Source organism: Metopolophium dirhodum, chromosome 1, assembly GCF_019925205.1.
Source record: "Metopolophium dirhodum isolate CAU chromosome 1, ASM1992520v1, whole genome shotgun sequence".
Classification (NCBI taxonomy): domain Eukaryota; kingdom Metazoa; phylum Arthropoda; class Insecta; order Hemiptera; family Aphididae; genus Metopolophium; species Metopolophium dirhodum.
This window is the reverse complement of record NC_083560.1, coordinates 34,212,589-34,231,475: the sequence shown is the minus strand read 5'-3', so window position 1 is coordinate 34,231,475 and position 18,887 is coordinate 34,212,589. Positions and strand designations below refer to the sequence as shown.

The window sequence follows — 18,887 nt, the reverse complement described above, 5'->3', positions numbered from 1 at the left end:
AAAACAAAACTTATTTACTTAATCAAACTTGTAATGAATTTTTCAATCATCTAAAAACATATTACGAAACACACCACCTAAAAAAACGCCATTAACAGTATTAAAAGTTATTATAATCATATTAATATCAATGAAAGTACAATAGTTCAAATTAATGAAACAATAACATTAGTCATAAGACCAATATTGAAGAAGTTACTAGTTTCTAGTCGTATTTCAAAAACTATAAATCGAAATACAAAATTTAATTTTTGGGACTCAGATCAGCTACTTCCTATACAATCTTATAAAGTACTTAAGCATAAGTATTCAATTACTTTTTAATTTCTTGAATACGTGTATTTTACATAATTTTCAAAACAAGTATTTAGATAGAAATGTATTATTAACAGTGATGGAAAATAATATTAAAATTCTCATAAATTTAAGGGTTTGAACAACTTTTTAATAATATTATAATATTTATATAACAATTTTACCCTGGCACTTAGGTTACCCTGATCGGGTGCATTTTGTTACTTTTACTTTGATTGCGTCTCCAATGCATAACGCGTTCTTGTGTTTTGAACATGATTCCGGTATGAAGGATTAACGTTGAGAAAAGAAAAAGATTTATTTATTAAACTATTAAATCAGAACGATATTATAAATTATATTATTAGGCTGATACTATAACATGTTCAACATCGCAATCAAAATTATTTTTATTTTTTATAGGTACGTGGTAAAAAAACACCTATACTCTGTCCCACGAGAGATCGTGCCGCGCACCGATACCCTGTCATAGGGGAAGCAGTTTCGATAGCAGCGTGACGTAGGAGGATGCGCAGAACCAGCATTTTCTCTCGTGGGACAGAGTATAGTATAACCTAACCTACCTACCTTATACATTATATAAATAAAACCAATATTGGTTAATAGTAGTCTGATGATGTCGGCAGGCTGAAATTATTGGTATATTTTGTAATTTTAGATCACAACTACTCATATTTATACTAATAACTTTCTGTCATGGTAAATCGGTTGGTACCGAGCCATAAGATGTATTCATGTCCGATGTATCTACATATAATAATATTTGACAATAGCATAAAAAGCTGTGATCTATAGAACAATTGTGTTCATGCGCATAATACCATTATTACATAATCACAAAATTATATTTTCCGGGAGAACTGTTAGAGCAGGAATTATGAAAACGTGGTCAGGAATTGGTAGGAACTGAGAACTAATTATTGGCTCAAAAAAAATTGCAAAAAGTGTCAAAAAACATATTTTACGAAGCATTATTTGAATTGAACAAAGTAGTGCAATTACTTTCGGGTCAATCGATCAAGGATTTTGCTAATACTACTAATTCAAATTTAACGAATAGTGCCAAATACACAAGAGAAACATCAAACGACCAATCGAGACATTTACAAAATATTGCTTTTGATTAGCCACGGTTGAACATAAATCAGAAAAAAGTATTCACTATATTACTATCATCAATTAATAACAATGAAGGGAAAATATTTTTCCTTGATGCCCCAGGAGGTACAGGAAAAACATTTTTAATCAATTTATTTTTAATAAAAGTGAGATCTACTGGAAAAATTGCATTAGGTGTCGCATCATCCTGCATTGCCGCTTCACTTTTAAAAGGAGACTGAACCACACACTCTACATTCAAGCTCTCGCTGAAAATCGCCACCGATGATAATAACAGTGTCTGTAGTGTTTCTAAACAGAGCAGTACAGGAAAATCGATGCGTGACTACTTATTAATAGTCTGGGACGAAGCCACCATGTCAAACAAGACGTCTGTGGAAGCACTGGATAGGACAATGCACAGCAAAAATTCACCTATGGGTGTACAATTCTGTTGTCAGGAGACTTTCGTAAAATCCTACCAGTTGTGGTTTAAAGAAATAGCGATTCTATCAACAACTAACGAACAAGTAGATAAGGTAAGTAACTTGATACTTTCAATGATTGATGCACTGACGAAAATATACTTAAGATAATTACATGATTACATCGTTCATAGTATTTTATTTGATTGGTATGATTAAATTAATAAACTATACTATAAAATAAGAGAATTTTGCGGTATAGCGTCGATTTGCATTTGAACTAGTTTGAAAATTCGTAAGATTTGAGTGGGTAAAATTGGATCTTATTTGGAGAAACCGAAATGATTAATTTTAGTTATCAATGTATAATTTTTAAATAAAAAGGTAAATATAATACATAAAGTACAAAACAAATAATATAATCCATAATAAATAATAAGGGCTTACCGTTGTATATAAGACTTAAATAAAAATATTTAGAGTAATCCATATGTTTATAAACAATGTGTGTTTCTACAAACGAATTGCCTTATACATTGTTTGTACAGGGACGTCTTCAGGCCGATTCCATGGGAAGGGCGATAACATTTTAGTCTTGAATACCGCATTGCTAAATAAAAACTTAACATCTATAAGATTATGTAATCTATATGTTTGATGTTTGTGTCAACGGTCTGTATATTTAGTGTACAAACAATTAACTAAATTTATAAAATGTATTTATCTATTTGCAACAGAACATCTCACAACTTATGGAGGGGGCAGTCGCCCCTTTTCCCCTCTACCCCTTAGGGACGCCCTTGTGTTTGTATATGTTATCCTGGGATTCTAAAAAGTACAATGAAAAATGTTACATGGGGTGTAATATCTAATATATATACATCTTCTAAAAAATGAATATTTTGAAAATAAATAAATTGTAATAGAAATACCCAGTTTTAAATATAATTATGTAGGTTGAATAGTAACTTTTTTTACTTATATTCTTAAAATGATGGTTAATTCAAGATATTATTTTATTAATTTTCATAAACCGTATGTTCAAAACCGTACCATAGCAACTGAACTGTTTTAATCTTTACTTTAATTTTATATTATAGCCTAGCTGACCCGGTAAATATTGTTTTGCCATGTAAATAATTTCTAATGAATATTTTGGTAGTCAAATACAAAATAACTAAATTATTGTAATTGTGTGTTGATGTGTTATACTGATATATGACTGAAAGAGGAATGGAGCACTGTCAACAATAACAAAACACAAAATATTCATTTTTTTTTTTGAATTAACTGTACTTTTATTATCTTAACTAATACATTTCAAATTACATCTCTATCACACATTTTGAAAATTAAAAAAAACAGTATCAGTCTCTTTGTGCAATGGAATGTATGATATTTTTAGTGATTCCCATCTTTATCTAACACTAACAAACTGGATGGTTTACCCACAAAAGAACATGCCACGTATAATCGTCCGTGGAAAAACCAGCTGTGCCCAAATCTTAGCCACAAATAAACATTGTTTGGCCTTGAGACTTATTGATTGTCATTGAATAAGTGATCATTGAATAAAGCGTCCAGATCAACGACGATGCGTCTGCAAATTGTGAATTAAGGTTATTGTGCATCCATCCTCACCACACATAAAGTAAATTTCTAAATATGTATGTGATTCGTTCGGCATTGGTAGCAATGAGCCTACTTTGTGATCAACTTGGCCTTTGATTTTTAATGTTGAATTAAATTGTTAACCATTTGCAGCATTATTTTTTAACTATTTCTGTTGCTCCAAATGACATATTTGGAAACATGAATTGAATGTTCGAATTGACTTCAGGAACAGGTTAAAACTGGATCCGTACCGATAAGTAAACCGTTCAGTTGCACTTTTTCTGACGCACAACACATTCCGGCTGGCGCATTTTTGAATTTAGGCACATAACAATGCGGACATTCCTTGTCCATAGCACCAATCACTACTTTCGAAAGAGTGGAATGTTCAATATTGGGCACATACTCGAATGCACTTAAATGTAAAAGCTCAATGTACTTGTTGGCGTTGTCGGTCATTTGCTCTGCGTGTCAACTACGACATCGGAATGGCTTTAATTGTCTGTTCTTTGCGCTCTTCTATTTCTCATGTATGTAGCTGCATTATTATTATTATTATTATTACTTAATTAATTACTTACTTACTTAAATTATAATGGTATAATTGCTGTAAATATAAAAAAAAATCTTGAATCGATATTTAAATTAATTAAAACAATTATTATTATAATATTAGTATGACTATTGTGGCTTATGACTACACCAAATGAATAAATTATAAGTATACACACCATACTTCTTATTAGTGATTACAGATTAGGATAGTGGAAGTAATAATATCAGACTACTAATAGCTGTATTTCCAGAAATGTGTACAAAAATTAAAAATAAATAATCAAGTATAGGTAATTATTACTATAACTATTGTAATAATCGAATTATCATAAAGTAAACTCTGAAAAATAACCATTCCTTTTGGATGATTCGACGTAATCACATCAATTAAATTCAGTTTTCAAATTTTGAAAATATGTTGATTCTTATTGAGCTGTTTACGGACATTGTCAGTTTTCAATTTTTTAGTTTTTTTTCTATAAATCTCAATACAATTTTATTTGTCGGGTAAAAAAGCGTGAAAATTTAATGCAAGGCTCCTGATATATTGTTACAATAGCAGTTGAAAAATATTAAAAATACATAGGGACAATTTTTTTTATAAGCATTTAAAGTTCGAATTTTGACAACATTTATCAAATTTAATAATTATTTTGTATTTAAAAATTGATATAATGTTCAAATTGTATAGCCAAGGATTGACATTTTTAAACAAGGTTCCACGTAAATAGGTTGTATATCTATAAAATACTTTACTCACAATAATAAAATAAAATTTACTTAGTAATATCATAGGCTGACTGACATTATTTTTCTTATACAATGATATTATATCATTGAATTCAAATTTAACACCGTCCATTACAGTAACTCACTTGTAAACTACTGTACAGCAGAGCGACATCCACTTACCCACCTTTTTATGATACTCAATCGCAATAGATTAATAATTTAACTTTTTACAAATAATTTAAATAAAAACACTTCAAACGTGATAAAAACCTCTAATTTTATGAGTGTCTGAAATTTAAATTTATACGAAATTGCATAAATTTACGATTTACGTCAAACAATGTTAGATTTTTGTTATAATTTATTCAAAAAGTATAAGTCGTGGAAACTTGAATTATCATCACCTATTTAAATTGGCATTTTTTTCACATAGTTTAATTTGCATTTGAAAAATTTGATATTTTTATAACTGGAAAATGTAGTACATGTTTGACCATAAATTCTGGTTACAATAATTATTAAAAATTCTAAGGTAATTCCATTTAAAAATTTTACGAGTGGCTCAAGTTTTATTTTCCGTAATCAAAATCGTATGCGTAAAATAGCAATTTATTATCAAAGAAATTTTGAATTTTGTTATAATTAAAAAAAGTAGGTACTAGTTTTAAAAACTTGAAACTTTTACCAAATGTCAAAATTTGTATTTTGTTTTGCATAATTTAATTTTAAAAATATTCTATTATTTTTCAGCTATTTATAGGCATTTTATATATTCGAGTTTTTTTTGTTTTTTTATGAATGTTGACTATACAATTGTTTGCCGAGTCAAAATACTTGAAAATTAAATACAAGATCCCACTAAAGTTTATCTTATAGATATGTTAAAATATTTAAAACCCATATTATTATAAGTTAAATTTTTTTATAAGTGTTTAAAGTTACAATATTTATAAAACTCGTAAAAATTATCTTATAACTATAATACTATAACTGATAGAAATTTAATTACTAACAATATATACAAGTAATAAAATACGAATGAAAATTATGAAAACACAATTTCTTCATCATCATTGTTGCCATTAGAACCTACATAATCTTCGACCACAACAAAGTAAATATTACCTATAATTATAAGTTTTAAGTGTTTGTATTTTAAATTTATATTTATTTTATTTTTTAGTACAAGTGTAATGTGTGGTAATTCCACATAGTACACCTACTAAAGTGTTTAGTGACACTAGATTTGGAAACGAGAACATATAGCACATAGTTTTTGCATTGAAAAAGAGTCTAGCGACTAGCATTACTAATGAAACAACAACCACAAAGTATTGAGTTTTGTGAAAATATGTCCTGTCACTCGGTCTGAACGATAGATTGGATCGTTGTTTATAAGTAACGCCAATAATAGGGAAACTATATCATATCGGCTTTCTTGTGAATAAAATATAATACTATCATAACGGGACCAAAACCTGAGGACATTTTAAATGCATTCCAAGTGTAAGTCGAACTTTCATTATATCATTGTACTTATGTAAATTACATTTTTTTTGTCTCATAGCAATTTGATGAATTTAAGAAACGCTGATATGGGAGTGTATTATGGCAAGGCACCGAGGATCTGTAAGGACATTATGAAATAATCTTGTACTATCCACACAATATAGTTATGGTGAATTTTCTAAAATATGTTTTTATTAGATCATTACCCGACAAAGAACACAAAGCCTAAGTACCAAAAAAGATATTGAAGTATAGAGCTGTATCCAAGGAGATAAATTTTTCATCTGTAGAACCTATGAAAAAACTATTTAACTATAAATTATCTAGGTAGAACGATTTGTAATAAATAATTCTCTATTTTGGATTTCTATAAAACATAATTTATCTACTGATATTATGTTGGCTAATTTTCTTAGTAAGGCAGTGGTAAACAAAACATAAACTAGGTATGTTTTTGTAACAAATTAGACAGTATTATTTTAAAACCCAACACTATATTATTATCTTTTGTTTAATTACACATTATTATTTTAGTCTATTTAACATATATCTATCGTGCATTACAGGGTCGTTGTCTCAAAGAATGGTATTTTGGATTTGGTTTTGTTATTCCTAACTCCACTAACACTTGGCAGTTGCTTATTGAATCAGCACTAGAATCACAAATGATGCCTGCAAATGTACTATAGTAAGTTGTACTAAATTATGATAATATTATCATAACACATGCATTCGGAATTGGTGTCGGGAAACGCCCGGTAACAGAGGTTTGATTTGTCTTCCTTGGATGATTTGATATCAATAGGGCAGATCAACTATGAAAGAAAAAGAATACAGATTTACTTTGTAAAAATATAGAAACGCGGATAGGTATTATAAGATAGCCAGCCATCAAATGTGCACAGGAAGCCACAATAAAACGTCCCGCCTGGCCAAACTCAAATTCAAAGGCAACGACGCAAATGCACTGGATCCAATCTGACAGCATTTCATCAGCAGGCTTGTCGTGTTTAATGTTGGACCATGTCAGCGAAGCATTCATATAGAACGGGGGCTACAGCAAACAAAAGTGTTCGTTACAAACTGATAGTGATTTTGTTACTAGTACTTATATAGTTAATAATATTACAATATTTCGTTTTAATTACATACCTCACTCAGAGCATTGGTGGTCGAGTACTCGAGTCCACCGTTCTAGGCTACACGCTAGCTCTCGACGGCTCCTCGAGGACGGCCCGTCCTTCAGTGCTTAAAACAAAAGAACGAGACTTTTTCGGATATCGCGAGTGACAGACAATTTAGGCAGTAATGCATCAATTGCAGTCGATTTCCAAGAAAGTTTCGGAGATAAATGCGTTAATTACGTATAAATGACGTCTATTATCACTTATCACTACCGTTTATTGATATTTTAATTTTATAATTTTTCGGTTTAATAAAAACACCGCGGTGGCATAAAAAATTCGAGCACTGCATAAATTGCTATTATTGTAATGGATTAATATTGTTAATTAATCCACTTTGAATATTGTAATAGTTTTCGTCTCGGCCACCATCGTCAATCGTGGTGGAGCTACGATCATTGAGATACCCTGCGATATCTGTAATCCAACTTTCTAAACATTGTGCTGTTTATATATTATATAGGTAATAACAATTTTAATTTTAAATTTTCAGCTTTTTGGTAAAAAACTTTGCAACAGACGGTAACAATTTAGTTTTTCTCTTTTGCTTTGCTTTACGTTTTCGTTTACTCGCTCCCCTTTTAAATCTATTTTTTGGATAATTTATCATTAGATATGATTTTCAAATTCAAGTTTATTAGGTACTAACATTGGAAATTATAACAATATAAAAATTAAAACGTAATATTTTTCTTTCTATTAAAAGAATAAATATATTTATATATATATTTTATTAGTTAACATTATTATTAGTATACCTATTACTTTTCAACGAATAGAATGCATGGAACCCTAAAACTCCGCGATCAGATTAGTGTTTCATACTTTCATGTACCCATCTGTTTTACTATTGTTCATTGGTTTTACCCACTAACTCAAAATAATTTGCACATTTTCGTAAAAGTTTTTTTGTGTCAGTATTAATAATGTACTTACAAATTACCTTTTGTTACGTGTTCAAGTCTTAGATATTTAAATTTGCGCTGTTCTGTGGTAAAGACAAATTATGTAAACATTTGAACATTTAATGCTTACAAGTATGAATATTGCATACATATTATATTGTATATTACATTTTTTTAAATACTAGTAACTAAAATAATAACTTATGAGGAACTCATTGTATTAATTTTTCATACTTTTCATGCTTTTCACGCATAAGTGACACTTGACTGAGAGTTAAAATATACAATACTTAAAAAAAAAATATTTGAATACCTTATCACCAGGGCTTGCATTTGAAAAAAAAATTCCGTTTTACGTTATTTACAATTAAAACGTTACACAATTTTTTCGTTTATCGTTATTCAGAATTAAAACGTTACACAATTTTTGCGTTTATCGTTTTTCAGAATTAAAACGTTACACAATTTTTGCGTTTATTGTTATTCAGAATTAAAACGTTATCCAAGTTTTGAATTTAAATAAAAGAATAAAAACGTTATTTTACCCAACATTTTCCAACAATCCAGTAAATAATTTACTACTTAATTTTTTTCAACATCGTTACCAGAAAATTATAATTTATTATTTTATTAATATTCAATATTGGTATAAATGGTATTCTATATACCAAACACCTAGGTATTTTATATAATTACGTTGGTACCTATACTATACCAATTATTATTTAATATTTTAATTTAATAAATTACCTAGGAATTATATAAAATCACTACACATTATATTACCTATAATAGCAAAAATAAAACCATTAATAATTATTGTTTTAAATGTATTATACATTTATACCTAATTGATCATCAATCATTATTATTTATTTATAGTTTTATAAGTGTTAGAATTATATAGTCATTTTTACAACATTTCATATTATGTAAATATCATTTAAAATTAGACAGTAATTTATGTTTTACACATTTGCACTGATTAGATTGACATATACCTGAAATGTACATGAAATACATTACCTGAAATGTATTTATACCTTGCTACAATTGCCTAATAACTTATAGAAATATTGAGTATAGACTATAATATTATAGTATTCCTATTACTATATACACAAATAATGGAATAAATACTAACACCAATATGTAAGTAAATAGTAATGTATTTAAGTATATATATGATACTACCCATGATAGCGTTTTTGTTTTAATATTTAGCTAGGTAATATAAATAAAACGGATGTTTTAATAACAGTATACTAAGAGGATCGCAGTAGTACAGACTACAGAGTAGACAAAGTACAGAGTGAATAGTGAATACAAAATAAGTCTATACTCTACACTTCTACAGCGCAATTATCGGGGCATTATTAATCATTATTAATAATAATAATAATAATTATTATTATTATTATTATTATACTAGGTATTAGCTATTGACAATTCAGTTTAAAAGTTATCAATAACTCCAAAAAATGCGGGTAGGTAATGTCCCAGATACGGAATATAATATAATCAATTCTTAGATTTTTTTCTAAGACAAAAATAAATATCATGAAATAAAATATATTTCTACGAAACCAATATACCTTAAATACCTTTAAATAAATGGATTTTAAATTTTCAAATAATTTTGTTTTGCGTTATTTTTCGTAATGATATTCTATAAATTACGTTTTGCGATATTTTTTGTTTAATGATATATTATATATATTGTTAATCGTTATGTTTTGTTTTGCGGTATTTAATTATTTTTGATTATCGTTTTCCGTTATAATTACGTTTACAAATTTCAATCGTTATTTGTCAAATATAACGTTATAATCAAAACGTTATTATAACGTTTGCAAGCCCTGCTTATCACTCTAATACTTTATAAAAGTGAACAAACTTATAGGCTATAAGTTTAATCTATGTTAAGATACAATACTGTGTATTGGTATAACTGCTATAATCTACAAAAATTAATATTAATAATAACTGGATTATCAGATTTAGTCAAACATTTAAAATAGGAAACAAAAAAAGAGTACAAAACGTATCTTCCATATTAAATGATTTTAACACGTGATTACCTACATTTGTTTTAATTATTAAGGTTTATGAATTTATACTACCTATGATTTTATGAAATAACTATGCCAATTTATATAATATAATATTACAATGTTTATTTTATATTTTATAACAATAAATGTTCAAATATATTTCATGCTATTATGCTAATCAAAACATACAAATTAAAAATTAAATCAATGGTTTACGGTTTGTACAAAAGTTGATAGGGATTTATGTAATTGAAAATGTGATACAATTTTAGAACAAAAATAGTAATATTAATAGCTCAAAACACCTATCATATTTTAATGATACATATTATTACATAATACAAAAGCTTAGATATAATTAAAAATAACAATGGACAAAAAAATGTTTTGTCTACATTTCAAGTATTTTATAACTTTAAGTATGCAAACAAATATTTTCGAGTAACAACTTTAAAAATATAAAAAAAAAGTATTATGAAACTACCTATATCAACACATCAGGACATTTTAATTCATCGAAAAACAAAAATTATACCAATTTTATGCATTGTAAACAATACATTTATAGCAGATGTATATAAAATAACAATTGTATATGAAATATTATGTTAATATCTAACCTGAAAACCTAAATTAAATTTAATAAAAAATAATGAAATTTCAAGCTATGAATAGGTAGGCCCAATAATTGAAGCCGTTTATTATTTTATGTTTATGCAAATTCAATTTCAGAGTTATAATTGTTTTTATCAAACACTCGTGGATTTAACATAAGTATATATTATTATAAAATTAAGAAATTCAGTAGGTACATTGCATTTTAGTATTTGTCTAATTTATAAATGTATATACATACATTTTATTTGGACGTTTTTTTTTTTTTTTTGAAATTCACTAAAGAAAAACTACAATATTAACTGTAGGAATTAAATCAATTTATAAATAATTATTTTGTTCTCTATAATCCATAAATATTTTTAAGACTGTTTCATACAAAATAATAATATATACCTTAATAAACAAAATTATGATTTTCCTTAAAATGTTAATTTAAAAATTTTTACTTATTAAATACTACCTAATAAATAGTAACCCTTATTGTACATAATGAATTAAACGAACCCACCAAATTAGATATTTAACATGTGCCACTTAATTTAGTAGAAATTTAAATCTAATCACGAAACTTTTTTTTCTTTAGTCCTCTTTTAGATTTTTGAAGTTCTCCTGCTGATTCATCGGTACTGTCTGAATCTGATACGACTAAATCTAAATTACTATGCTGCAGAGTATAATTACCAGTAGCTTTAATTCTCTCTAACTGTTTGATCTGATATTCCAACATAGTATTCTGTCGATTGAGATTATCAATGTCTTGTTGGTGGTTATCATTTTTTTTTTTAATAAATTGTATGTATTCAGATGCTTTTCTTAATATCTCTGCACGGCTAACAGGTTTATCACCACGTAGAAGTGGAATTGTATCTTTCAGAATTTCAAAATTGTCTTTGATCTGGTCACGTCTTTTGCGTTCCAATATATTATGGTGTTCGCGTGAATTTTTTGAGCTCCCCCCCGCCACATTGTCTGACGCACAGCCATCATCACTCATCGTCTTGAGTCTATGTATTCAATGTACTCTTTTGATGAAATACTAAATAAAACAAAACATAATGAATTAAAAAAAATGTAATAAATTATTATAATAAGCGTCTATTGTAAAAGATCAATACTCAATAATACTCCTTGATTATTCTATGGAAGGAAAGTAAAATATTTCATCATACAAAAATAAATAATATAAAACTAACGATAGGTACCTACATATTATACAATTAATATTCATAATTTAACTGCGCAAGAAAATGTCACAACAAAAATATATTATCATGTTGTTTAACAACTATACATTTTTAACAACAAAATAATTTTAGATTCTGAACGAAGCGAAGTTTGTTTTCATTTTACAATGATGTGTGTAATACATGTATACATATGTATAACTCTAAAACAAATGACCGTAGATAGATCAAATTTCCAGTGGTTGTTTATATTAGAATTTTCTATACACGATAAAGTTTTCAAAATATATTGACTTGAAAAATTTTAAAAATACATATACACAATTTTTTTATAGGCAATTTAAAATTAAAAAATGATTTTATAGTTAACAATTTATGGAATGTAACTTTTATAGCTAATGGTTGAACACTTACAACAAGGTTCCACGTAAATAGATTATTCTGTAACCAAAAAATTCTCTAAAATATAAAAGTTTTTTTTATAATTATTTAATGTTCAAATTTTGACGAAATTACATATGAAATAACCAATAATAACAATTTTAGTTATTTTGTTCTAATTTTATAATATTAATTCAACTTCCTGGATACCGTATCAATAATAAGTAAGAATAATATAAATATAATATAAAATATCCACACTGACAACCCGTCACCACTCAGTATAATTTTTCGTATGAAATGATATTATACCATTGAATTCAAATTTAATACCATTCATTAAATATTTAAATTTTTAATTTAATAAGTTTTGTCAAAATTTGAACTTTAAATGCTTATAAAAAATTGTGTTCATATGTATTAATAATATTATTTTTTAATTCAAATTGCAATAATATATCAGGAGCCTTGTACTAAATGTCCACGTTTGTTTTCCCATTAAATAAAAATTAATTCACATTGATAGAAAAAAAAATAAAAAAATTGAAAACTGAAAATGTCCGTAAACAGCTAAAAATGTGTAAAAATATTTTGAAAACTTAATCAAGTATAGGAATTGATAAAATAAACAAATGGTATAGATTTCAAGTATCTATAATTATTCGTTTTTGAATCACAAAAATAAGATATTCGGTACATGATGAAATCGAGTGAATATTTAATTTTGTAAAAATATGAACTTCAAACGCTCATAAAAATTTAATTTAATTTGCTTGTAGACATTTTTTTTTTTGATAAAAGAATAGACAAAGTTATGAGAAATCTTTAATTACATTTTCAAATCTTAGATTTATAAGAAAAATTTTTAGGAATTTCTAACTAAATGATTTGTACATTTTCGTGATTTTTACGCCTTTTATCAATATAATACGTAATTTTGACGAATACGTCGAAGAATATTATTTACGGCGTTCTGGTAATGATGCCGGGCGCGTTGACGACGCAGCAGAGCATATTATAATAATAATTTATTTAGGGACGGGTATAATACGCACTTTTGACGCTAACGGGTAACAGCCATTTACGTGAACGATAATAAGGGCACATAAAAATACCAGACATCCGTAACGGATGCCACTCAGCAATTTTATTATGTGAAAGGTACGAGCATTTTTGAATGTTACTACTCGCACGCACACACCACGACATCGGAACGGACGACGCACGGTGGAGGACCAGTGGCGTAATTTGGTCATATTTGTGGGGGAGGATTGAAATATTTACTTCCAACAACCCCCCCCCCCCCCCCGCCACCCACTAAAAAAAAAATTTGGTTTATATTTAAAATGTTTAAAAAAAAAATTGCAACTAAGGATTTTTAATATTTTTCATCTGTATTTGAAACAGTATACCTATTATAGAAGCCTTCTATTACATTTTTAAACTTTTTTAGCCGACAAATAAAATTTTATTTGAATTTATAGAATAAAAACTAAAAAATTGGAAACTGAAAATGTCCGTAAACAGCTTGAAATAAGTTAAAATATTTGTTAAATGTTATGGTGTATAGGAAATCCTATTCAATCAAAATTGCATGTATGAAATTAAATTTGTCGAAATTCCCGTTTTTCCTTAATTTTTCTTTTGTTTTTCACGGTGCTTATATAAGCTGGAGATTTTTTTTTAACCACCAAAGTACCAACTAGATTCACTTTCCTATCAGAAAATATACTGTTGAAGAAAATGTAAGCACTGTCCTAAAAGGTGACGACAGACACAAAAAAATTAAAATATAAAAACACGTTATTGTAAAATCAATAGGTACATTCATCGCTCCGCTCAGAGTCTAAAATTTGTTTGAATTTCTAACTCAAAATAATTTGCGCATTATCGTGATTTTTACATATTTTATCAAAATTCGAACTTTAAAAGCTTATAAAAAAAATTGTGACTATGTATTATTAATATTTTTTAACTACGTTGTAACATTATATTAGGAGCTTCGTATACTAATTTCAAGCTTTTTTACGCGACGAATAAAATGTGATTGACATTTATAGAAAAAAAACATAAATAAATTGGAAACTGAAAATGTCAAAATTACATGTCAGCCAAAATTACATGTCAAAATATTTTGAAAATTTTGTGGTGTATAGAAAATGCAAATATAAACATTCAATGAAAAGTTCATATATTTACGGTCATTTGTTTTAGAGTTACACCATCAAAAACCAAAATCATTTTTTCGAAAATAATTTTCCCATCAAACAAGATAGTGAAGTTTAAAATCAAAGCATTATTTTGATTACCAAGTAGTCTTATCGTGTACACGATAAAACAAAAACACACATCATTGTAAATTCAATCTATTCATCGCTTCACTCAGAATCTAAAATCAATATGAATCTCAAAATAAAAGAATCATTCGAAATATGAATGAAATTATTTAAGTAAATCACAACCTTAATAAAAATATTGTATATGTTAGACGATTAAACTATTTAATGATGTACCGAATAATATTAAACTAGTTAATAACAAGCAACAATTATTTAAAATGGAAGTCATGAGATGATTACACGCCTGTTTCACTAGTAGTCTTATTTATAACTTAACAAACCTTCTAGATAGTGATAAATTATACTGTACACGCATAAATTATATTAATAAGTTATATAAAATATGTATGTTTAAATGTGTTAATTAAACATTAAATATAGAAGTTATTAGAGTCTCTTACTCCCACCACAAACAATGATAACTGGAAGTAGATATCAACTTTTATAATTGTAATTAATTAATTATATTACATACATGTAATTTAAAGACCAATTTTAATGTTTTGATGTTTAATAAATAAATAAAAATAAAGAACTGTGGGTTGGACTACCCAGGTATACAGTAAATAAAAATATATAGTAGCGTAATGAGTTTATAATATGTGGGGGGCTATAGCTCCCTTAGCCACTCTTATTCTACGGCTATGCATCTCACATTCTCACACCACCCGTATGATCTATGGTAACGTCGTAATTAATTTTCAAGTGGTTTTTTTTTATTTAAGGGGCCTGTTCGTGTGTCTTTAAAAGAGGATAATCGAATAATTATACGAGCATTATACGAGTTTTTATTTGAGCAAAAAAACAGGTCACTTGTAGGCCCATTTAACATAATATTTAGGTAGGATATTTTTATAGGTACCATAATAATATTTATGTGAAGTATTTTAATTCTTTAGTATTTTGTCAAACAAAACACACTATCAGAATTGTTATGCTTATTTTTTCTCCTTTTAATTTTAATGATGACAACTTTGTTTTATTGTTTAATTTAATTATTAATTACTCAATCCTTCTGACAGAAAATTAGCTAATAAAATATAGATAATATTTTAATCGTAATTCAAAACTGTATCATGTACTAATATAATAATTTGATTAATAAAAAAAAAAATAGTTAATTATTGAAACGTACCGGGGAAAAACAATATTTTTTTTTCTTAATATTTATTTAGAATTCAACAATGAAGACATTAGCCGGGAAACAAAACAATTTATATTTTATATTTTATAAAATAGTAAACTAATAATTAAAATAACTGTTTTATAACTATTATACATTTACATAGATACTGAATAACATGTTGATTTAATACTAAAGTAATTAATTTGATGAAGGGACATAATATACTGAATTTATATAATTATACTAAATAATGCATAATATTGAATAAAAAGTTAAAAGAATAACGGTTGTGCCTTGTGCTATAAAAACACACAGTTATAATATATTATGCGTATAACAAATATTGGACATAAATTGAACTAAAAAAATTCTAATTGTTCAAAATATTTTATACCATAATAATAATATAAAAAAGGTATACAAGTGGGTGGGTATAGAGTAGTTGTCGAGTATTTCATTGTAATGGATGAGTTGGATTTGAATTCAATGATAAATCATTGCTGCGAAAAAACGATACTGATCGGAGACGGTAGGTACATGTATAACTAATCAAATTTATAATAATTAAAAACCACCGAATATAAAATACCGTAAAAAAGGTAATTTCTTTTTGTTTATAAAAGCAGAAAAACGTGTTGAGAAATTTCTAATAAAATTTCTCATATTATCTATGAAAAGAAAAACTTATATAAATTTCTAACTGACAAATAATTTGCAAATATTCGGTATTTGTATCAATTTTGTCAACAAATGAACTTTAAATGCATACATGGGGGGGGGGGGGGGGGAGGCAAGATAGGAAATTTGCACCTAACCAGGGAAAAAATAACATGAAATAAGTATGAAGATTGAAGATACATGATCGTTATCGTATACTAATTGTAGTATATTAAGTAATAACATCATATGTAGGTTGTAGGTAGTCCGTAGTCGTACTTACATAAAATTACTGATCGCCGATGAATTGTGGTAATCAATAAACATCACATACCTACTTAAAATATTTTATCCGATAACATTTTAATGTCAGATTTTTAATAATGAACGTATATAACTTCAATTACGAATTTACAGCTGATTACAAGACACATGCATCTTTGTGTACTGAATTTTAGCCGTCCACTGTTTGTGTTACATTATATAATGATTGCTGAGTGTTATTCGTCAATTATTCTTTTAAGTTTTAAATTTTTAACCATGGATATTTGTCATCTTTAAATTTAAAAAAAACGTGATGAAATAAGTGAATTCGATGTTGTATTTCGTGGGTCTAGAATAAAAAGGTTCTATATCGTATTTATTTCAAAAGTCACTTTATAACTAAAATGGTTTTAGAATGCAGAGGTGCATCTTTTAAACTAACATTTATGATTGTACGATCATTATTGACAATTTTTTTAAAAGTAAAAGGTTCTAAATCGCCAAAAATGTAATTTTAAACACAATTTAATCAAATTGAAAACGCTCGGTTAATGGAACCAAATATTAACAATACGTTAGTATGAAAAGGTTCTAATTAAATTAATCACTACCAATAATAAGCCTAATTATTATTACATTTATTCATATTCAACAGAATTTTACGATCAAGATATAGATTTCGATGTTTCATAATTATTACATTGTTTCGTGATAGAAGATTAATAGCAATGAGAAAGCATTATTCTGAAAAGGTTTCAGCTAACAATAATAAAAATAATAAATAAGAATGAAAAAGTTCTGATTAAATATATTTTTTTTTATTTTAGGATGAAAAGGTTCTAAATATTCTAATATTATAGAACCTTTTCATACTTAACATTTTATAATTTGTATTTTATTAATTTGTATATCAACCAATACACTAAATTATTATTATAATGTTGTGAATTAAACTATACAAGTTTCTGCATGCTTTAGAACTTACATTTTTAAAAAAATGTTATTCAAGGAGTAAAACATTTGAACTCAACCCTTAAAGTTGCTCTCCTGGACAATTTCATAAAAACGATTTAGAAATTTTTCATTCTAGAGCCACAATTTGAACCACATACATCGAAAAATACAAGTGTTTCTGCACAAGTCAATTCAAACCCCGCATGTTCTACGTCAATAAATACGGTATCTCCATTAGCTATACGCCACCAAATGATTGTCAATCATATACTCATATCCAGATTCAGGATTTTATTTTATTAAATAAAATTAATCAGACGAGCTTAAATATAAATTACTATTATGCATATACAAAATAATCGAGCATATGTATTATTAATATTTTTGAACTACTATTAAAGCAACTTCCAAGAACCTTGTAATACATTTTTATCGACAATTATTTTAAAAAAATGTACAAAACTCAAAAAAATTCTCAAAGCTATAAATAACTCAAAAAAAGTAAAAATATTTCGAACATTTTACCATGCATGGAAAATATTTAATATAAATATTCGGTAAATGTTTCAAGTGTCTCCGAATATTAGTTTTTAAATTATAACAAAAAAATAAAATTGATTTTTTTTTACAAATTGGTTTTGCGTAAAAATTACCGTTATTCCTTCATTTCTTTTTACCCAAAGCTTTCAAAAACTACTAGGAATTTCGACTTCCCGACTCCCCCAACTAGATTCTCATTTTTGTCAGAAATGATTCTGATGTCGAAAATCGGAATATTATTATAACTACCCCAATCAATGTTGATGAAGGAAACAAAAACCCACATCGTCTTAAATACAATTCGCTCAGAGTCTATAATTAAATACTTAATTTTATTTAATATTTTATTAATTATTATTCAACATTAAACCTAATTGAGGTATCACAAAAACGATGTTATTGTCGACCATTTAAATAATATTTCATAATTGGC

General features: G+C 26.9%; 1 protein-coding gene and 1 pseudogene across 1 annotated transcript; one reads left to right on the top strand and one right to left on the bottom strand.

Moving 5' to 3' along the window:
• The first annotated feature begins 3,940 nt into the window (after window positions 1-3,940).
• Window positions 3,941-6,937, top strand: LOC132936989 (retinal rod rhodopsin-sensitive cGMP 3',5'-cyclic phosphodiesterase subunit delta-like; annotated as a pseudogene).
• Window positions 6,938-11,565: 4,628 nt separating this feature from the next.
• Window positions 11,566-12,003, bottom strand: LOC132936981 (protein max-like). Its single transcript, XM_061003808.1, has one exon. The coding sequence runs from the start codon at window positions 12,001-12,003 to the stop codon at window positions 11,566-11,568; it is 438 nt and encodes a 145-aa protein (XP_060859791.1).
• Window positions 12,004-18,887: the final 6,884 nt, after the last annotated feature.

Coding starts and splice junctions, on each gene's coding strand:
- LOC132936981 (XM_061003808.1), bottom strand. CDS start 12,003: ATGAGTGATGATGGCTGTGCGTCAGACAATGTGGCGGGGGGGAGCTCA.